The following is a 23211-nucleotide window of genomic DNA, read 5'->3' as shown; positions in this document are numbered from 1 at the left end:
AAAAAAAAAAAAAACAACTTATTAACTGTCTACTTATATCCTGATAACAGTGCACAGGCCGACTAGCCATTTGTCCAATATTCCCATGACAGGGATCTTGCTAGCTGTAGAACTGGACCCTAGAATCGGGGGTCATTTCCTACTTTAAAAATTTCTTCTGGAGCGCCTGGGTGGCTCAGTTCATTAAATGTCTGACTTTGGCTCATGTCATCATCTCATGGCTGGGGAGTTTGAGTCCTGCATTGGGTTCTGTGCTGACAGCTCAGAGCTTAGAGCTTGCTTCAGATTCTGTGTCTCCCTCTCTCTCTGCCCCTCCCTGACTTGTGCTCTATCTTTCTCTCGCTCTCTCTCAAAAATAAATAAACATTAAAAAATTTTTTTAAATTTATTTTGATTAGACCTTCAGGGTATATCTATACTATTAGAACTTTTTTTTTTTAATATTTTTATTTATTTCTAGGAGAGAGAGAAAGACAGCGTGAGCAGGGGAGGGTCAGAGAGAGAGGGAGATACAGACTCTGAAATAGGCTCCAGGCTCTGAGCTGGCAGTCAGCACAGAGCCCGACGCGGGGCTCGAACCCACGAACCGCGAGATCATGACCCAAGCGAAAGTCGGACGCTTAACCGACTAAGCCACCCAGGCGCCCCGCTATTAGAACTTTTTAGCACAATAATAATAAACAGCTCTATAATATAACAAACTAATTCAATAATGTTCCTATTGTTGGCCATTTGGACTGTTTCCAAATTTTGGCAAATTGTGAAATTAAAATTTTTATGCATATGATTTGCAAGGTCTTTCTGATTATATCCTTAGAAATCCTGATGAGTAGAATGTATCAAATACATTAACTATTTCACTATTTTTTATCTCTGCCCTTTGCTACCCATTATGTTCAGATGTGATTTCAAGCTGCAAAAAATGAACTCCTCCCTAAAGTCAGCTTTGAGAACAGTAGTTACGTATAATGAACAGCATCTGGGTGAGCCTGGAAGAAGTACATGCCATGCACAGACTGAAGGACAGAGAAAGGAGGAAATATCTAAGACAGTGTCTTCATTTATTCCCCATTTACATGACCTTAAAAGGGAATTAGAACCCTATCAAGTATGGATGAACTCATAATTTTCATAATTTTATTACCTTTCTCATAAAATGATATTCCTATTTAATATCTGTTGATGTTACAAGATTCAAGATCAGGCAAAGAAAATTAGATGCTATCTGTTGGGAATGGTTTTGCTCACCTTTTTACTTCTTTACCTGATTCATTAACAAATACCTAATATGCTAGACATGAACATAAGACAAATATACACACACACACACACACACACACACACACATATATGTACAGACATATATATACAAATGCTGTTTTGTTTTGTCCTCCGAAAAATGTTAGGAGAGATCTTCATGGATTCTACTCATGTGTATATTCGTAACAACATGAGGAAGAAATAAAATACTAAGTCAGCAATGTTTACTGAATATCTTCTTTTTATGATTGTCCACAGTATTTGTTAGCTGTTTAGTTATCAAGAGAAACTATTCCATAACCGAGTATTCATGTTCCATAACTGAGAAACACAGATCAGTGACAAACTTCCATGGAACTCAACCCAAAGAGATTCCTTATACTCCAAAATCATTTTACACCCTGAAAGATACCAGCCTTCTTCATCTGTTCAAAATCTTTTGTGGAATCATAAATTTCTGTAGAAATCTGCATATGTCTTCTTTCTTGGTTCAGCCACAGAAAACTTGCAGAAAGCTGCAACCCGCAGGGGCACCGCGAACGCTCCAATATGAAACCGCAGATGCTCAGCCAGAAGGCATCGCGTGCGAGGTTTCGTCAAAGCACTGGAAGTCCTGGTAGTTCTTCTCCTCAATACTAGCCTCAAACCCGACACCCTTCCTGATACCCTGAATGTCTTCCTACGACAAAATACAGCAAATTACACTGTTTTGCCTGGTCTAAATCAATAAAGTACTAATAAACCTGTGTGTAACTTCTCTTCAGATTTTAATTCCAAAGAAACAAAATATTTTATGACTTATACCACTTTGAATGTTTAATTAAATACGAATCATGATTTTATGGATTATACTATTTAATGAAAGGAAATATTTTGTTCTTTGTGAACAAAGTTTAAAATACCCAGCCCTCACTTATCCATTTAGTATTCACATGTAAATTACTGAATAAATCTCTCTTCATGTAACTAGAACCAGGGTTATAGTTCAGAAATAGATCTTAGCTGCTAAAAAAAATAGTATAGCTATTTACCAAACAGCAATTTACTATGTGGCCCCTGGACTCCTTGTTCCTCCTCTTTTCCCTTGGCCCAGCTGTCCCCTGGCCATTTCACAGATTACAGTCTTGACCAGGCAGTGTGGTAGGCAGAATACGGCCCCATAGATCCCAAGTCCTAATTCCTGAACCTGGAATATATCAGGAGAATTTGCAGATGTGATTCAGTTAAGAGCTCTGAAATAAGTTTATCCTGGATTATGTGGGTGGGCCCAATCTAAACACATGGGTTCTTAAAATCAGTACCTTTCCCAACTGCGTTCAGAGAGAAGGGGAGAAGTGATTATGGTAGAATGGGCAGAGATGCAACATTGATAGCTCTGAACATGGAGGCAAGAGGCTTTGCTACGTCAAAGGACCAAAGGATGTAGCAGCCACAACCGCTGGAAATGGCAAAGAAACAGATTGTCCCCTAGAACCGTCATGAAGGAACAGCCCAACCGACACCTTGATTTTAGCTTGGTAAGACTTGTGTCAAATTTCTGAGATTTGTGTTGTTTTAAGCCACTAAGGTTGTGTGATTTGTTGCAGCAGCCATAAAAAACTAATACAAGTAGGCAGATACTAAAAATAACTAAAATTTGTCAATCTGTGGCTCTGACAAGTATTTCCTAAGAGGGTTTTCATTTTCACAAGGATTAAAAGGGAAATGTAATGGCTTATGATCTAAGAGTATAGATATGAAAAAGATTTTTAAATGGTGGAAAAAATGGAATAGTATATAAAAATTTATTTAACTAATTTCATTAATTATAATTGATGGTGGTAGTATTAGTCTTGTTACTCTAAGACTGCTGTGTTTATAATGCTGGAATAAGGCCAATACATGATTTTGGGTCTTTTAATTTATTATCAGGTTCTTCAACAGATGAACTGTAAGGGAAAAAAGGAATGCAGGGGTGATGTGTAGATTTAAGAAGACTTTTTAAGATACATCAAAACAATTTTTACACAGGCAAGGTTGTAGTGTCTAGAGGTGCACACTTACGAGATAAAACCTTAGGGGTACGTGGGCTCAGTCAGTTAAGTGTTGGACTCTTGGTTTGGGCTCAGGTCATGATCTCACGGTTCATGGGTTTCAGCTCTGCCTCAGACTCCACGCTGCCAGTGTGGAGCCTGCTTAGGATTCTCTCTCTGTCTCTCTCTCTGTCTCTCTCTCAAAATAAAGAAACATAAAAAAAAAATAATAAAGCTTAAAGAGACACAAGGAAGTGCAACAAAAGTCAGTAGTTATTTTTGGAGAAAGGGACGGGATTATGACTGGGTTGGGTGACTAAGAACATTCTATTTCCTGACCTTGGTGGTGGTTATAATGTGTTCACCATACACAATGATATTCTTTTTTTCTTAAGTTTATTTATTTTCGAGAGGGGGGTGTGGGTGTGTGTGTGTACACATGCACAGGGGAGAGGCAGAGAGGGAGAGAGAATCCCAGGCAGGCTCCTCACTGTCAGCGCGGAGCCGGACTGGCTAGAGCAGGGATCCAACACATGAACCGTGAGATCATGACCTGAGCCACAACCAAGAGTCAGATGCTTAACCAACTGAGCCACCCAGGTGCCCCTAAATAAGATATTCTTATGTCATTAATTCCACAAACAGTATGTATCTTAGGGAATCCACACAAATAAAGACTTTAAGGACTGGTCCCTGATCTTATAGGCTGGGCTGTTTAATTTTTACTGGAACTAAGGAAGGGTATGTGAAACTCTCCCAACAAGTACAAGAGTTCTGATATATATGAGAGATTTAATGACTATTCTCAAAGTACTAACCCTTACAGCTTACCTCTCTTAACTCTCCAATTCTCCGAAGTGCCTTATCTTGACTCTGACTTAATATACCCTTTAATTTAAAAAGAAAAAAAAAAAGTTGGTTTAAATAACTGCATGGTGTACTAATGAAAAACAAATAGAAAAAGAATGCAAATTATTGAACTTTAACATCCTTTACATTGGGACTATGGAACCACAGTTCTCTACCGCCACTTAGTGGCAGAATTACATACATCTAGAAATAAAAATCAATAGACAATTCATAGATACACAAACAAGGTACCCCCAGACTGTAGGAATAAGATGAATTTCTGAGTATGAATTTATGAAATATTAACAATACAATGTATTAAATCAGAGCTACCCCTCATTTCAAAAGACCCCATGTTCAAGAAAACATTAACAAACTAAAAACTTATTTGTAATAACCTGATTTCCACATTTGTTATAGACAATGAGAACACTGAGTCAACAATAAATAACTGGCATTATCATTCTGAATGGATTATACTCCAGATTAAAGCCAGAAAACTTAATGCTGTACTTAATGGAGATTATTATTTATGGCAGATTAAATATTTTACAATACTGCACAGGAGGAAATTAGTGTCTTTAGAGGGAACAAAATGTTAAACTGTTAATAACTTTTATTGTAAAAAAGTAAAACTATATTTTTTGTGCAGGACTTTCTATATGTTATATTTTACCATTAAAAGATGCTAAAATGTTTATCATAAGTGATACAGCAGAGATTAAAAAATGCAATCCCCTAACAAAAATAAGCTGATATTCCCCATCCTTCTCAAGGCAGGACAGAAGCAGAAATTAATACAGCATGATTCCAAATAATAAATATTTATATATTTTATCACAGCAAACTGATGGTCCCGTTTGAAGTGGAATAGATACTCCCCTTAGCTCTGACCTATGAATTATCACCTGGGATACCTGGTGAGAAATGTCTAGCCACAGAACAGGGTGACACAGTAGGGCTGAGGTGGGTCACCCAGAAGAGCTTTCTCTCTCCACATACTTAACCAAGAGCTTTACAGGCAGCAGCCTCAGAAAAAAACAGAGAAGATGCTTGCGTTTGGACATTGATATAATGATAAGGAACAGAGATGTCTGCAGATACGTCAAAAATAGAAGGGAAAGCTTAGAAAGCTGTATGTCCCTACCACTGAAACAAAGATGCAACCTGCCAACTGAGACACTAGAAAGCGTGTTCGAAAGAGGCAAACAGGCCTTAAATCTGAACCTCTTAAACACCGCAGGGGATCCAAAACTCAAAAAAGTCCATCCTTACCAGAGGGAAAATCTCCAGAATTTCTCATTCACTCCCTTTATTAAAACAACGGGGCGCCTCAGTGGCTCAGTTGGTGAGGCGTCCGACTCTTGGTTTCAGCTCAGGTCATGATCTCGTGGTTCGTGAGTCCGAGCCCTGGAGAATGATTCTCTTTCCCTCTCTCTGCCCCTACCCTGCTTGTGCTCTCTTTCTCTCTCAAAATAAATAAATAAACTTAAAAAAAACCTTCAGTAGTAAAATGGATTAAATACTTGGATCACATGTGGAATTACTAAAAGTGAGGGTCAGAACTATCTTACTATAAGACTCTAATTTTTAAATACTGTATGAATCAATATCACAGCCAAGATATCACTTACTTGGAGCTTCTTCTTCTCTCTCTGAAGAGTCTGATAAGCTATAACAAACTAAAAGACAGAAAGAGTCACCAATATTATCAGTTCATTCCTAAATAAATGAATTATTTTAAAGATTGCTAAAGCATCTCTTTATGAAAGTCAAAAACAAACAAATTAGAAGAATCCTTTTATAGATAATTCAACCTAATTAGATGTGTATACTGCACAGTCAAGGCTAAAAAAGGAAATATATTTCTAAAAACTAAAATATAACTTGACTCTATAAAGATATTAAATCTGTACTTAATTTCACCTCAGGCACATACATCTTTAAATTTCAGTACCTAATTATGAATGGGGTACAGATCAAAACCAACTTGCCTAAAGGCACGAAGCTCATCAAATGGTAGCCAGAAGCCAGTACCATCAGCAACAGCATCCCCTGGGAGGTTGCTAGGAAGACAAGATTTTTGGGTCCCACCCCAAACTAACTGAATGAAGCGGGAGGTGGGGAGTGGAGGGAGGGATATGTATTTATTTAGCAAGCTCACTGGGTGATTTTTTGCTTTGGACTATTATAGACCATGTAACTCATCTCTAAAAGTCTCTGATTATAGGAATTGTGACTATGGCTGGGTAAAAATCTGAAGAAAGGGATTCATAACCAAGAGATCAAAACTGTTAATTTAGGTCCTAAAGAGATGTTTAGCCATTTAACCTAATTAAATAGGATATTTAAACATTCTAGCACAACCTGATGAAATTATAGACGAACAAATCTTTTAAACCTATAGATTACATAGCTCTATTATCTGAAGAATAAGCACATGGCTCCAATGTATTATTTGGACCCTACTTCAGAAGTACAAGAGGGCTCTGAAGAGATAGGCTGCAGCTTTAAGAGGAAACACTCCCCTATTCTGAGCCCTGCAATTGTGTGCCTCCAAACGCATCTACTGATGCCTTGAGTTTGAGAGGCAGGCAGTCATGGAAGGTGAGTCCAGCAATAAAGAATTAAAAAAGATAAAATAAGGGGCGCCTGGGTGGCTCAGTTGGTTAAACCTCCAACTTCGGCTCAGGTCACGATCTCATGGTTCGTGGGTCCGAGCCCCACATCAGGTTCTGTGCTGACAGCTCAGAGCCTGGAGCCTGTTTCAGATTCTGCCCTCTCTCTGCCCCTCCCCCACGCATGCTCTTTCTCTGTCTCAAAAATAAAATAATTAAAAAATAAAATAAAAAGATAAAATAAAATAAAAAATCTGCCTAAGACCACAATCATCTTCTCTTACCACCTTAAAATAGGTATTCTTATTACCAGACAGGAAAATGGTGGTCAACAAGCAGGGAATAGAACAGGCAGAGTAACCCCACAATGAGATGTCACTTACAGCACTATCTTATCCTGGTCACCTACAATGGCAAGGAAAGACAGACATGAAGACTATGTGTTCTTTTCATGCCTTATAAGCTGCACGACTCTACTTGAGGTGGTACAGAAGAGTAATAAATCAATAATGTGTAGTACCTAACTATAATGCTGAGTTAACAAACTGTTAAGACAATAAAACATTATGCACTGTCTTTAAAAAAAAAAAAAATCCATGGGCAAATCACTCCAGAAAAGCTTTCCCAAGGAAGAATAGTTTTAACTGCACAGGACAGGGAGGCAACTAATACCCTTAGGATTAATCAGCGTATATGGGGAATTGATAGCTTAGCCAACCATAAGAATAAAAGCCATACAATAACATGAACCAGAGAACAAGGGGAAAATTTTTCGTATTGGCAAAAAAAAAAAAAAAAAAAAAAAATATATGCTCCTACCTCTGAACATTTTCCTTTGTAGCTACTCAACCTTCGTTCCATTCTTCGCAAGCACTGAATCAACTGTTCTTTGTTGAGACTGTCTAAATTAGTGAGTGAGTCTTCCGGCTCATTCTCCATATCAGAGGATGGATCAAAGGTGGCCGCAGAAAAGTCAAGGTCAAATCGATTCAGGGACTCTCTGGAAGATGTTCGTACCAAAGACTCTTTAGAAGAAGATCTGAATAGAGATTCCTTCAGTGGACTTCGAAACAAAGACTCCACAGAAGGTACCCGGAGCTGGAGCTTCTGTGTGAAAGACTGCGTGTCACCTGACTGCAACCAAAACCCAACAAAATGTGTGGTTAAAATGCACATTTAGGCTTCTGGTATTCCCCACCATCAATAATCTGTTAAAAGCTCTAAAAAATTCAATTTACATTCCTGACATTTTACATAATACATTGCTTTCTGAAAAACAAAAGACACCTGGTTATTTCTGAAAAAGCACTAGACTCAGAGGGCTGAGGTACAGGTCCCAGGTCCGTCACCAAGCAGTGGAACAACCTTCACTAAGTAACTTCCCTTCAGTTTGCACATCTGTAAAAAAGAAGGATGTCATACCTTCCCAGCTGACCTCTCAGGTGTGCTGTGAACAAGGGTCCATGCTACTAGAAGATCCTTAGAAGCAGTGATATCTGTATCACCAGTATATATACCCTGTGCCTAAAATGGGGGTATATAAGTTGTGAAGTGTGTGGCTAAAATCAAGTGGGCTTTACCTTGAGTCTCTAAGGAGGTGCTCACTCCTGGCTGCCCTCTTTCACAAAAGAGGGGAATGGGGTAAGGGGGAGGGGAAAGCTTAGCAAGCCCACTTTATTCACTAAGAGAATGCCAGGCAGGGTTGACTGGTGACATCCAGCTCGGGCTAATTACCATTCTGTCTACTGAGAATAAAAATAAGCATTAAAAAGTCATGGAAGATGACTGAAAAACCTGAGCTAGAACCCCTGCACAGATCAGTAAGTCTGATGTTAAAAACAGTAATAAGCATGAGCCATTCTCTTAATTTGAATGTATTAACTTGAATAACAACAATGAAAAATAATGTAATTCAACAAACTGCTCTAAACTGCATTGTTTTGTTCAGGGGACAGCAGTCAGTGTTTAACAGGTGCTTCGTAGGAACTCATTCTCATTAGTGTGCCACAGGGTCACCTGCAAGATCTCAGCAAGGCCAGGAATGAATGCTCAGGGAAGACTGAGGTCATGTGTGGGAAAAAATTACAAGAAAACAAAGATATTCTCTTGCGTATACAATTTTTAAAAATGGAACCAGGAATACTTACCTCATGGATGCTAGAGACTGAGTAACAGTATTAGGCAAGGTGGGAGTAAGAGGAGATAACATGTCCCTCCCCCTTCATATGCACAGAGATTGATCACAGGTTGTTTCTAATAGTAACAACTGGAAACAACCCAAATGTACACCACTTAAGTATATATTATGTATATTACAATATGTGAAAAGAGGCTGAAGACATACTATTAAGTGGAAAAAAACAAGTTAGAAAACAACATGCATACTGTGAACTCATCTTGATTTAAAGCAATTACAGGTACTTTTCCATATACATACAGTACATACATTTACACAAACACTCTTTTTTCATAATGTGCAAGTTTTACCTTTAAGGGGGGTGGCGGGTGGAGAAAGTCTTAAGGGAGAGGGGAGACCCTCATACTCAAAACCTTTTAAGTACTGCTTTACTGATACTCCATGACCAGCCACTTCTGACCTATGCAAAAAGTGCTTTTCACTTCACACATACGGTGAACTGCCCTAGGATAAACAAATGAAGCAAATCTGAATAACACTAGGAACAGTGGCTGTTTTAAGGGCCAGCCAGTAGCTAATGAACAATGTCAAAGGCATGTCTTTGCAGAAGCTGATAAGCCTAGCAACTGAGACCTCACTGCTTTCGAAGTAACATGTCTGAGTGTAGGGATTCCTTTGGACTGTTCAAATTAGGGTGCCTAAATTCAAATCCTCGTTCCCACATTATGTTCTACATGACCTTGACCAAATCACTTAACTTCACTAGTCTTATTTCTTCCTCTGTAAAATGGGGATGATAAAAGTCATTATATGGGGCGCCTGGGTGGCTTAGTCGGTTAAGCGTCCGACTTTCGCTTAGGTCATGATCTCGCGGTTCATGGGTTCGAGCCCTGCGTCGGGCTCTATGCTGACAGCTAGCTCAGAGCCTGGAGCCTGTTTCAGTCTGTGACTCCCTCTCTCTCTGACCCTCCCCTGCTCACACTCTCTCTCTCTCTCCTAGAAATAAAAAATAAAAAAATAAAAATAAAATTAAAAAAAAAGTCATTATATGATGATGATGATGATGCCGCCCACTTCATATGGATGCCACAAGGATTAATGCGTTAAATTATTACATTGTAAGTGCTTACAATGTAGCACATACTCAATATACATTAATAATGATCATCAACCTAAGAGAAAGGAGACTAAAATAAAAGACAGACTTACAAGTAAGAATGTCAAATGCAAGCTTATGTGGCAGAGCCTTCTATGGGATCCAGTAGCTAAGAGCACAGGCTATGAAACCAGACAGCTTGGCCCCAAGACTTATCTCTGCCATTACTGGCAGTATGACCTTGGGCAAGCAGTATGACCTTGGGCCAGTTACCTAACCTTCTGTGCTTCTGCTTCCTAATATGTAAAATGGGGTTAAGAGCTGAACTCACTATCGCACAGGGTAGTTGTGAAGAGTAATAAATCAATACATGTGCAATACTTCAAAGTATGACTAGCTTCAGGTAAACAATAAATACTGGCTACCACCTAATATCTAATCTTCCTTTTTTCTTTTTACCAGGCCCCACTTTTGTTCAGAGTAACAATATTCACCTTCCCAAGTACAAATTAAAGCAACATGAGACACCACCAAACATCCACCAGAATGGCTAAAATTTAAACTATGGAAAACACCAAGTATTGGTAAGGATATGGATTGAGTCCACTTTGGAAAACTATCTGTCGGTATTTACTAAAACTAAATACATGTACACAACCTGAAACAGCAGTTTCATTACCAAGTATAGACTCAATGGAAATGTGTATGTATGTTCAGCAAAAGAGAAACTAAAAAGTTTATAGCAATCTTATTCAAAACAGCCCCAAATGTGAAGCTGTTGTTGATGCCTATCAATAACCAAAAGGAAAAACTGCAGTCTGTTCACCAACAGAATACTAGACATCAACGAGAATAACTTACAACCACGATACAGATGAATCTCATGAAGCACTGAGCAAAAGAAGACACACAAAAGAGTACTCATTTGTATTCCATTTACATAAAGCTCAAAAACAGGGAAAATTAACCTAGATGTCAGGATAGTAGTTATCCTTGGGAGTGAGACACTGGTAATTTGTGTTTCTTGACTGGGAGCATTGGCTACAAAAGTGACTTGGTTTGTAAGCATCCAGAAAGCTGTATAAGGTGTACATCATACTTTTCTGTATACAAGTTTTATATTGTGATATATTTCGATTAAAGGGGTTTTTCTAATTAGCTTTTCCCAGACCCCGTTTCACCTAGGAGGGGGCCAGGTGACAAAGTTCAGTCACTATGATACACTATACATGGAAATCTATAAAATGGAACCTTCTAGGAGAGATGTTATTTTCTTTACAAAAAGGAATATACCTTTTGTCCTTGCCTTTGGTCTTTCCTCCTGCCTAGAATGAAGACGTAATTCTTGGAGGCCAACTTATAGTTGTGAGGGTGAAAGGCAGTGTGGTAACGATGTGGGGGGACAAGAAGCTACATGGAAAAGGGCCCTTAATGACTGTTTATGCTCAGGCCTTCTGATATGTGAAAAAACACACTCCCACTAGTGCCAACTGTCTTCAGGTTTCTGATAGCAAAGGCATTCTCAGATTTAGAATTCATTTTTGATGAATGAAAAAACCGATGGGGGGGTAGAGAAGGAGAAATGGAGAAGCAAAAATAAATGAGCATATCACAGTTACTTTTAATTCCTTTCTGTCTCCCCCATTTGACCCCGTTTTCAACCCCTCCTTTTTATTCTCCCAACACAATTCTTGTTCAGAACCTTACCCTCCACAAGCTAGACACCTGCAGCACCTTTCTGTTCCCTTGCCTCCATTTCTTACCCCAACCTGTCCTGTCACACTGTCACCAGAACTGTCTTCCTAAAACATCATTCAGATCATTTCATTCCAATTCTTAAACTGGATTCCCATTTAATATAGGGCTCAAGATCCTGAGCTTATATTCAAGGTTCCCATTTCCCAAGATCCATTTCTCTCTAAATTCACCCCTCCATGTACCAAAACCCTGAGTCATAACAGGCAACTTTCCACCCCCTCAACAAATGCATCACTGTGTGCCTCTGTACCCTTGCCCATAATTTCCCTGCCTATGAAAATCCAGGTACCCTTCAAAATTCAGCTCAAATGTCAGCTCTTTCAGGAAACTTCAGAAATAACCTTTCTTTATGGCCTAAGCTTTTACCAGAACCATTACTGGAGGACTTCCTGCATTCTGACTCACCATTAGGTACCTACATACTGGTGTAACAACCAGCCGAGTTGTTTATGCCCCCAAAATAACTACAGTCACTTACAGCACAGCACAGTGACTAAGAACACAGGCTCTGAACCAAATTCCCTCATTTGAATCCCAGCTTTACCACTTACTAGCTTTAAGGCCTCTGTTTCAATTTTCTCACCTGTAAAATGGAAATAACAACAATCCTCCCCAGTAGGATTGTTATAAGAATTAAATAAATGAAAACATTTAAAATACTTAAACTAGTATACTACATGCAGAAAGCACTAAGCTTTCCTGCCCTGTCTGCCACACACATACTCTCACCCCTACATGTGCTCATTTAGAAAAGATCCATTTCTATGCCTCCTTGCCACAATGATTATTAGTATACAATAACAGTCAAAAAGAAAAAAAAAAAATACACCCAAAAAAGATTTCTAAAATAATGCTCATAGTACTATTCATAAGTTGAAAACAATAATCATTGTTCGTTTCTTTCTCCTCGCCTCCTACCATATTCTCTTCTTTCTCTCTCTGAATTAAGCCTCTTAGTCTTTCTGCCTGGTCATTGTCCAATTTCACTTTCTCCCCACCCTGTCATTTCTCTCTTTGTATATGCTCTTCCATGAGCACTGCATACATCCTGCTCTTTATTTGTAGCTTGGAATTCTGATTTTATGCTTTTAGACAGTCCTTTGACCTTTGGCTTCTTTTGCTTTTTTCTTCTCTTTTGTTTTTTGTTTTCTTTTTCTTACTTTCTTTTTCTTTTTCCCTTTTGGTTTGCTCATTTGTTGGATTTGTCTGTGCGCTTGTGTGCCTTTGTTCCCTGTGTGTTTGTCTGTCTGTTTTCTTTTCCAGGGCTACCTCAAGAAAGAAGCCAAAGTACACATGGTGCAGAGTCCCAAATACCACTACGAGTAGGGAAATAAAATAACAAACAAAACGAGAGACCAAGAGACAACATTAAAAGAACATTTCCTGAACAGACAGGCCCTAGACAGTTAATGAGCCTTCTGTAATAGAACAGTACTCGCAGGTGCAGGGTGCATAACAAGCTTTTAAACCTAACAAGAGACAGAAAGCTAACCAAAATGATGAAACGGAAGAACTCTCCTCCAAAGAAATTTCAGGAAGACATGACAGCTAAAGAACTGCTCAAAACAGATACAAGCAAAATAACTGAACAAGAATTTAGAACAATAGTCATAAAACTAATCACTGGGCTTAAAAAAGGCAATGAAGACATTAGAGAAGCTATTGCTACAAAGACTAAGGAGCTTAAAAATAGTTATGATGAATTAAAAAATGCTACAAATGAAGTGCATAAATTGGAGGTGTCCAATGCACAGACTGAAGAGGCAGAGAGAAAAATAGGTGAATTAGAAGACACAATTATAGAAAAAGAGGAAGCTGAGAAAAAGAGAGAGAGAGAGACAGAGATAAACTGATCCAGGAGCATGAAAAGAGAGTTCGAGAAATGAGTGATACAATCACACAGAACAATATCCGTATCATAGGAATTCTAGAAGAGGAAGAAAGATGGAAAGGCGCTGAAGAAGTCCTTGAACAAATTTTAGGCAAGAACTTCCCCAATTTGGGGAAGGAAACAGACATTGTTATCCAAGAGGCACAGAGAATTCCCCTCAGACGTAACTTGAATCAATCTGCTGCATGACATATCATAGTGAAACTCACAAAATATAAGGACAAAGAGAGAATTCTGAAAGCAGGTAGGGACAAAAAGGGCCCTAACATACAAAGGGAGACCTATCAGAGCGGTGACAGACCTATCTACTGAAACTTGGCAGCCCAGAAAGGCATGGCAGGAAATCTTCAATGTGATGAACAGAAAAAATATGCAGCCAAGAATCCTCTATCCAGCAAGCCTGTCATTCAGAAGGAGAGATAAAGTCTTCCCAAATAAACAAAAATTGAAAGAATTCATCACCACTAAACCAGCCCTACAAGAAATCCTGAGGGGGCCTCTATGAAGGAAATGTTGCAAGGAACACAAGGGACCAGAGACACCACCACAAGCATGAATCCTACAGAGAACACCATGACTCTAAACCCATATTGTTCAATAATAACACTGAATGTAAATGGACTAAATGCCCCAATCAAAAGACATAGGGTCGCAGAATGGATAAAAAACAATCCATCTATTTGCTTTCTTTAAGAGACTCATTTTAGGCCTGAGGACACCTTCAGATTGAAAGTAAGGGGATGGAGAAATATCTATCATGCTACTGGAAGTCAAAAGAAAGCTGGAGTAACTATACTTATATCAGACAAGCTGCACTTTAAAGTAAAGGCAGTAAACAAGGGATGAAGAGCATTATATAATAACTACAGGGTCTATGCATCAGGAAGACCTAACAATTAGAAACATCTATGCATCGACTACGGGACACCAAAATTCATAAAACAATCACAAACAAAAACAGTTTTATGGATAAGAATGTGCTAATAGCAGGGGACTATAATACTCCACTTACAGCAATGGATAGATCAACTAGACAGAAAATCACTAAAGAAACAATGGACTTGAATGACACATTGGACCAGATGGATTTGATAGATATATTTAGAACTCTACATCCTGAGGCCATGGAATTCACTTTCTTCTCAAGTGAGCATGGCACATTCTCCAAGATAGATCACCTACTACGTCATAAAGCAGCCTTCAACAAATATAAAAGAAGTGAGATCATACCATACACATGTTCAGATCACAATGCTATGAAACCTGAAATCAATCACAGGAAAAAGTCTGGAAAACCTCCAAAAACACAGAGGTTAAAGAACACCCTACTAAAGAACAAATGGGCCAATCAGGCAATTAGAAAAGAAGTTAAAATAGATATGGAAACAAATGAAAATGAAAATACAACAATCCAAACTCTATGGGATGCAGCAAAGGCAGTCCTAAGAGGAAAGTACATTGCACTCCCAGCCTATTTCAAGAAACTAGAAAAAGTGCAAGTACAAAATCTAACAGAGCACCTAAAGGAACAAGAAGGAGACCAAGAAGAGGACCCCAAACCCAGCAGAAGAGAAATAATAAAAATCAGGGCAGAAATAAAAAAATCTAGAATCCAAAAAAACAATGAACAGATCAATGAAACCCAGCGTTGGTTTTTTGAAAAAAGTCAACAAAATTGACAAACCTCTAGCCAGGCTTCTCAAAAAGAAAAGAGAGAGCACTCAAATAGACAAAAACATGAATGAAAATGGACTTATTACAACCAACCCCACAGAAATACAAGCCATTATCAGGGAATACTATGAAAAAGTATATGCCAACAACCTGGACAACTTAGAAGAAATGGACAAATTCCTAAACACACACTCACTACCAAAATTCACACGGGAAGAGAGAGAAAATCTGAACAAACCCATAACTAGTCAAGAAATCGAATCAGTTATCAAAAATCTCCCAACAAGTAAGAGCCCTGGGCCAGAATTCCCCGGCTTCCCTGGGGAATTCTACCACACATTTAAATCAGAGTTAATACCCATTCTTCTCAAGCTTTCCCAAAAACTAGATATGGAAGTAAAACTTCCGGACTCATTCTATGAAGCCGGCATCACTTTGATGCCCAAACCAGACAGAGACCCAGAAAAAAAAGAGAACTACAGGCCAATATCCTTGATGAATACGGATGCAAAAATCCTCAACAAGATACTTGAAAATCAAATGCAACAGCACAGAAAAAGAATTATCCACTATGATCAAGTGGATTCATTCCTGGGCTACAGGGTTGGTTCAATATTCGCAAATCAACCAATGTGATATATCACATTAACAAAAGAATAGAGAAAAACCATATGATCCTGTCGTTAAATGCAGAAAAAGCATTTGATAAAATACAGCATCTCTTCTTAATAAAGACCCTTAAGAAAGTGGGGATAGAAGGAACCTACCTAAACATCATAAAAGCCATCTATGAGAAGCCCTCAGCTAACATCCTCCTCAATGGGGAAAAACTGAGAGCTTTCCCCCTGAGATCAGGAACACGACAGGGATGTCCACTCTCACCACTGTTGTTTAAAATAGTGCGGGAAGTCCTAGCATCAGCCATCAGACGACAAATGGAAATAAAAGGCATCAGAATTGGCAAAGAAGTCGTCAAACTTTCACTTTTTGCAGACGGCATGATACTCTACATAGAAAACCTGATAGACTCCACAAGAAGCTTACTAGAACTGATCCATGAATACAGCAAAGTTGCAGGGTACAAAATCAATGTACAGAAATCGGTTGCATTTTTATACACCAACAATGAAGCAACAGAANAACTCTATATGCTCGCGAGGATGTGGAGAAATGGGAACCCTCCTACACTGTTGGTGGGAATGTAAACTGGTACAGCCCCTCTGGAAAACAGTGTGGAGATTCCTCAAGAAACTAACAATTGAACTCCCCTATGACCCAGCAATCGCACTGCTAGGAATTTACCCAAGGGATACAGGAGTGCTGATGCATAGGGGCACATGGACCCCAATGATCACTGTAGCATTCTCAATAATAGCCAAAACATGGAAAGAGCCTAAGTGTCCATCAGCTGACGAATGGATCAAGAAGTGGTTTATCTATACCATGGAATACTACATGGCAATGAGAAAGAATGAAATCTGGCCATGTGTAGCAACAGGGATGGACCTTGTGGGTGTTATGCTGAGAGAAATAAGTCAGGCAGAGAAAGACGGATACCATATGCTTTCACTTACAGGAGGATTAGGAAAAACTTAACAGAGGACTATGGGGGAGGAGAAGGGAAAAAATAGTTGGGGAGAGGAAGGGAGGCAAACCATGAGAGACTCCTGAATACTGAGAACAAACTGAGGGCTGATGGGGGTGATGGCATGTAGGGGAAGGGGAGTGATGGGCATGGGGGAGGGCACTTGCTGGGATGAGCACTGGGTGTTATATGGAATCTAAGTTGACTATAAACTATGAAAGAAAAAACCTGCCAGGTCCTATCACAAAGTATAAATATATCAGAATTTGGTTATCAATTCTACTGTTGAGGGACCTTTGGGGTAATTCCAATATAGGCAAACTTAAATAAAGTGGTATAAACATTCTTGTAAAAAAAAAAAAAAGAAGAAGAAGAAGAAGAAGAGATTGCCTCTAGGAGGCAGAAGAACCATAAAGGAACGTTCTGGGGTCTTGATAATGTTCTGTAATCTCTGTATGGGATTAGCACACAGTTTTAGCATACATGTTTATTAAAACTCAGTTGGTGCACTTGAGATCTGTATGTTTCATTTTATGTAAAATTTACCTCAAAAAAAGAAAACTAACTCCTAGCAGAAAAAGGCAGTAAGCTCTTTGATATCAGTCTTACAGTATTTTTTTGGACCAGTATTGTTAGGCAGGGGTACAAAAGCTAAAACAAACAAATGGGATTACATCAGACTAAAAAGCTTTTTGCACAGTGAAGGTAATGATCAAAAAAATGAAAAGGAAAAGGCAACCTACTGAATGGGAAAAGATATTTGCAAATCATACATTTGATTAGGGACTAATATCCAAAATACATAAAGGACTTACACAATATAAAAAAAGATTTTTAATGGGCATAGGACTTAAATACACATTTTTCCAAAGGAGACAAGCAGATCGCCAACGGGCATGTGAAAAGAACATCACTAACCATCAAGGAAATGCAACCCAAAGCCACAATGAGATTTCACCTCACAGTGGTCAGATCAGCTATTATCAAAAAGACAAAAAACAGCAAGTGTTGGTAAGGATGTAGGGAAAGGGCTCTCTTGCGTACTGTTGGTTGGAATGGCAACTATTGTAGCCACTGTGGAAAATAGTATGGAGGTTCATCAAAAATTAAAAATAGAACTACCATACGACCCAGCAATTCCACTTCTGGGTATTTATCTGAAAAGAAAAAAAAAAAAAAGGATGAAAACACCAACTCAAGGAGATGTATATATCTTCATGTTGACTGCAGCATTGTCTACAATACCCAAGATATGGAAGCAACCCAATTGTCCTTCAACAGTTGAATGGATATAGAAAATGTGAAAAATAGAGGTAGACAGAGACAAAGATAGAAATTATAAGAATATTATAGGAACACATACATAAGAATATTACTTGGGGAACCCGAGTGGCTCAGTCAGCTAAGCGTCGGACTCTTGATTTCCGCTCAGGTCGTGATTTCAAGATTCGTGACATAGAGGCCCACACTGAGTTCTACACCATCAGCGCGGAGCCCACTTGGTATTCACTCTCTCCCTCTATCTCTGCCCCTCCTCCACTCGTACGCACGAGCACAAGCGCTCATGCTCTCTCTCAAAATAATTTTTTTTTTTAAAAAGAGTATGACTTAGTCATGCAAAAAGAGTGAAATCTTGCCATTTGTGACACGGATGGACCTAGAAGGTACTATTCTATGTGATATAAGTCAAAGAAAGCCAAATGCCATATGAGTTCACTGATACGTAGAATTTAAAAAAACAATACAGATTCATAGATACAAGAAATAAAGTATTGGTTACAAGAAGGGGAAGGGGCTTGGGGAGGCAGGCAAAATAGGTGACAAGAATTAATAAGTACAAACTTCCGGTTGTCAAAGAAAGAAGTCAGAGGGATGCACCAGACAGCACAGGGAACATAGTCAGTAATATTGTAATAATTCTGTATGGGACAGATTCTGGTAACTAATCATGGGGATCAGTTCCTAATGTACAAAAATTTCAAATTACTATGATGTATACTTGAAACTAATGAGGTATCATATGTCAATTATTCTTCAATCTAAAAAAAAATCTAGCGGAGGTAATTGCCTTTTAATCAGACAAATTACCTAAAGTAAATTTTCACTGTGACTCCTTCCTATAGAACCTCTAGGCTGTGTGCCCTTAGTAGCTATATATGTAATTATGCCACTACGTAAACCTCTGGACTAACTAGTCAGTTTCATAGCAAGGTCCTTTAAATTTTGATTTAACTTGAGATTTAATTCTTACATGTGGTAAGAATTCCATTCCTCTCTCCTCAAATTAATTAAAGAATTAATAGTTTTTTAAAAACACAAGTATTGAACTCTGGTTAATGATAGACATGCTAAAATATTAAGGGGAGGATAATACAGCCCGTGACTTACTCTGAAATGCCATTAAGAAAGTAAAAATGGAGGGGCGCCTGGGTGGCTCAGTCGGCTGAGTCTCCCACTTGGCTGAGGTCATGATTTCACAGTTCATGAGTTTGAGCCCCAGTCGGGCTCTGTGGTGACAGCTCAGAGCCTGGAGCCTGCTTCAGATTCTGTGTCTAATCTCTTTCTCTGCCCCCCACCCCTCAAAAATAAATAAATGTTAAAAAAATTAAAAAATAAGTAACTTTTTAAAAGTAAAAATGGATGGAGGGTTAGACAGAAGAATGTATACACAGACAGATTTGTGATAAAGCAAAGTACTAATGACAGAATTTAGGTGGTAGGTATACAGATTTTCACTTTAAAGTTCTATTTCTCTGCATGTTTGAATTTTTCATAAAATACTGTGTTGAAAGCAAAAATGGAGCAAATGCTTATTAAATCATTGTACTGTGTGCCAAAATCGACGGAGTTACGTAGGGTGTTCAATCCAGGAATAACGGGGTCACAGGCAGCTGTGCTTTATACTCTATTCTTGGGCTTGCTTTATATCATCTCTTCTTCTACCTTGGGGTCAACTCTCTGATTTTCTGCTCCTGTCAAGATGCCCAACCGCAGTAAGCATTCCACCCCCTTCCAGGATATACATTATTCCCAGCTTGCTAACAACAGCCAACAACCAACTTATCAGAAATGTCTTTAAAAATACAGACTTCTGAGTAAAGGCATCTGCTTGTCCTAAGAATGAAATGAGATCATATATATAAAATGTTTAGCAATGGCTGACACATAGTAAATACTAAAGAACTACTACTTTATTATATTTTTGAAAAATATTTTTTTTTTAATTTTTTTTTTTTTTTATGTNTTTTTTTATGTTTTATTTATTTCTAGGAGAGAGAGAGAGAGAGACAGCATGAGCAGGGGAGGGTCAGAGAGAGAGGGAGTCACAGACTGAAACAGGCTCCAGGCTCCGAGCTGGCAGTCAGCACAGAGCCCGACGCGGGGCCGGAACCCACGAACCGCGAGATCATGACCTAAGCGAAAGTCGGACGCTTAACCGACTAAGCCACCCAGGCGCCCCGAAAAAATATTTATATTTTTAAAGAAAGTTCCAAGCCTTCAGTAGGCTTCCTGAGTATCACCCATGTTCATTCTTCACCTTAATTAAAACTTAAATTTCTCCTGAATGTGTTAATAAAGCTGGTTCTCATTCATTCGAGTTTTTGCATTTGTAACAGTATTTAGTCTTTTTAACTATTCTATAAGAGAGGAAAATATGCATTCTAAATAATATTTTTAAGTAATATCCATTAAAGATCACTGAATCTGTCCAGTACCATTTAGATCAGTGCCTCCAAATATTTTACCCCTACTTCATGGCACTTCTAGAAAATGATGTAGTTGTAGAGGGTTGGAATAGTTTAACCAGGGAGGCTGACCAGGGACTTGGACTATGCCCAGAACCTGACCAGCTCCCCCAAACAGGAATACGGCACTCAGCTCAGAATCTGTTCATGGAGTTTGTGAAGCTATAATCTGTATCTGTGCTAGACCTTACTTTAGATAGTTTAGTCTACATAATTTAGTTCAGAAATCATCTAGCTCATAAACTGCCTACATATATACTCCATCCAGGTTCACAGATTAGAGGTGGTTTTGCCCTACATTAGAGACTGCTAAGAATAGCCAGGCTAATGATAATATCCTCACTGAAGCCAAAGTAAGCAAATGTTCATCTCAGACACTGCTGCCATAATGATGTGTTTAATTTAATGATGTTTAATTTTTTTCTTTCGTTTTTGGAAAGAATCCAAAGAATGTCACTTGGCTGCACACCCCATATGACCTTTTAAAATCAAAGATAACACATGTTCTCTAGTAGTAAATTATTCTGCATTAGAGCAAACTGTAGAATAAATCCCATTTTGTCCATATCCCCCGCCTTCCAAATTATATAACTCAATATGCCTTTCAAGATAAACTGTCCATAATCTTTTATAACTATAAAGTCATATTCTTTATTTTCACAAAGTTTTCTCTTTAGTGCCATTAACTTTTAAAATGAGTAACATGGGGCGCCTGGGTGGCTTAGTTGACTAAGCGTCCAACTTTCGCTTAGGTCATGATCTCGCGGTTTGTGGGTTCGAGCCCCGCGTCGGGCTCTGTGCTGACTGCCAGCTCAGAGCCTGGAGCCTGTTTCAGAGTCTGTGACTCCCTCTCTCTCTGACCCTCCCCTGCTCACGCTGTCTCTCTCTCTCTCTCTCTAGAAATAAATAAAACATTAAAAAAAATTAAAATAAAATAAAATGAGTAACAATGTCAGGTTACATAACTGCTGTATATACATGCATAATTTTTATTTAAAACTGTTTCCAAGAAAGCTTCAACAAACTTGGATTTACCATACATATACATACTGTATCAAATGTTTGGACATCACTGTTTCAATAGAAAGCCAAATGCTAATAATATATATTAACCAAGACTCTGAAATGACTTGCTATTTTTTAAAAATAACATTAGTAACAGACCTGAGGAGTGGTTGGTTCACTTCCATTAACACTGTCGGGAGATCTTGTGGCTTGGATAGATGCATTCTAAGAAAAACAAAGAAATATCATTAAAAAAGGAACAGAAACTTAAAACCGTTAAGAACAAAGGCCAAGCACCAAGACCTATTAGATACATTTATCAAACAAGATTAGTTCATTTATTAGAATGTTTTCATGCAAGGCAAAACTAGTATGGTGAGTATTTAGAAAATTTATTTTGCTATATGTAACTAAATAGCAAAGATTAGTATGTAGAAACATTTATTTTAAGCTAATCACATTCCTCTCCCCATTATAATGTCCCTAGTTTTTTCCCCCATGACAAAATTAACAAATAGCAAAATTCATTCAAATAGACAACTATCCAGAAAAAGGGGCAAGGTTAAGTGTTCCCTATGACAAAATAATACTCAAAGGTATTTGGGCTAAGACTTGAAAAACATCTTTGTAACAAGAAATGGAATTCCTCGTTCCTCTGAGACCAGTAGTCTAAATGAAATTGTTATGGCAATTTTCAGAAAACTTCTAATTAAAAATATCTTCTTCCACATACGAAAGCTTTTTGTTTTGTTCCATGCTATGACAAATGTTCTCAATTAAGTGACATTCTACTGATTACATCAGACTGGCATAGGTTCCATGATAATGAAGGAGATTCTTTGAGACTCAACATTCTATACTGCATTCATGATACAGTAACCAAAATGAGAGTCTTAAAAGTAGCTCATGATAAAATAACTTCTAAGTTTTAAACAAAGCATTAGTGTAAAGCCTAGCTACTATGTTTCAGGAACTTTGTAGATTTTTAAATAAGACATTTCCTGTACAGCTGACCAAGATAAGGTCAAATAACTGAATATTCTTTTTTTTAATGTTTATTTATTTTTGACGGGGGGGCGGTGCAGAGAGAGAGGGAGAGAGAATCCCCTACCCACCCCCTGGATACAGGGCTCGATCCCTCGAACCACGAGATCATGACCTGAGCTGAGATCAGGCATCAGACGTCCAACCAACTGAGCCACCCAGGGACCCCTCAATGTTCTGAAATGCAAGTGGAGACGGCACTCAGCTTTGCAAGTGTCCTCAAATTTCTCAACTCTGATCAGGTATTTGACACTACAAAATTTTTAATTTTGAGGTGTGATAAATGTATTGTGTTATATAGTTTTAGTCATTATCTTTCAGAAATATATACCAAAACACTTAGATGGAATAAGGTTTCTGAAATTCGCTTCAAATAATCCAGCAGAGATGGGGGCGGGGGAGGGAGGTGCGCATGCGTGGGGACAAGTGTGTGGGTATGATAATAAAACAAGACAGCTGATGATACTGGGTAATGGGTATGTGGGGTGGGACCCTCATACAGCTATTGCTACTACTTCCACTTTTGTAATATGTTT

The 23211-nt window shown here is 38.4% G+C and overlaps 1 protein-coding gene across 6 annotated transcripts in view; it reads right to left on the bottom strand.

The window, feature by feature from the left end:
- The window catches only part of GOLGA4 (golgin A4), a 127946-nt gene that overhangs the window by 80690 nt on the left and 24045 nt on the right, over positions 1-23211 (bottom strand). For all 6 annotated transcript variants that reach the window (XM_077774002.1, XM_077773996.1, XM_077773997.1 and 3 more), the window contains 4 exons: positions 21791-21856; positions 7559-7873; positions 5756-5803; positions 4104-4160 (listed from right to left, as the gene is read on the bottom strand). In XM_077774002.1, the coding sequence (XP_077630128.1) occupies positions 4104-4160; positions 5756-5803; positions 7559-7873; positions 21791-21856 (486 nt within the window). The remainder of the gene's footprint in view (positions 1-4103; positions 4161-5755; positions 5804-7558; positions 7874-21790; positions 21857-23211) is intronic.

This window comes from Crocuta crocuta, unplaced genomic scaffold (genome assembly GCF_008692635.1).
Source record: "Crocuta crocuta isolate KB4526 unplaced genomic scaffold, BGI_CrCroc_1.0 scaffold541, whole genome shotgun sequence".
Taxonomy (NCBI): domain Eukaryota; kingdom Metazoa; phylum Chordata; class Mammalia; order Carnivora; family Hyaenidae; genus Crocuta; species Crocuta crocuta.
Note: the sequence above shows the minus strand (reverse complement) of the source record. Positions and strands in the feature narration are given on the sequence as shown.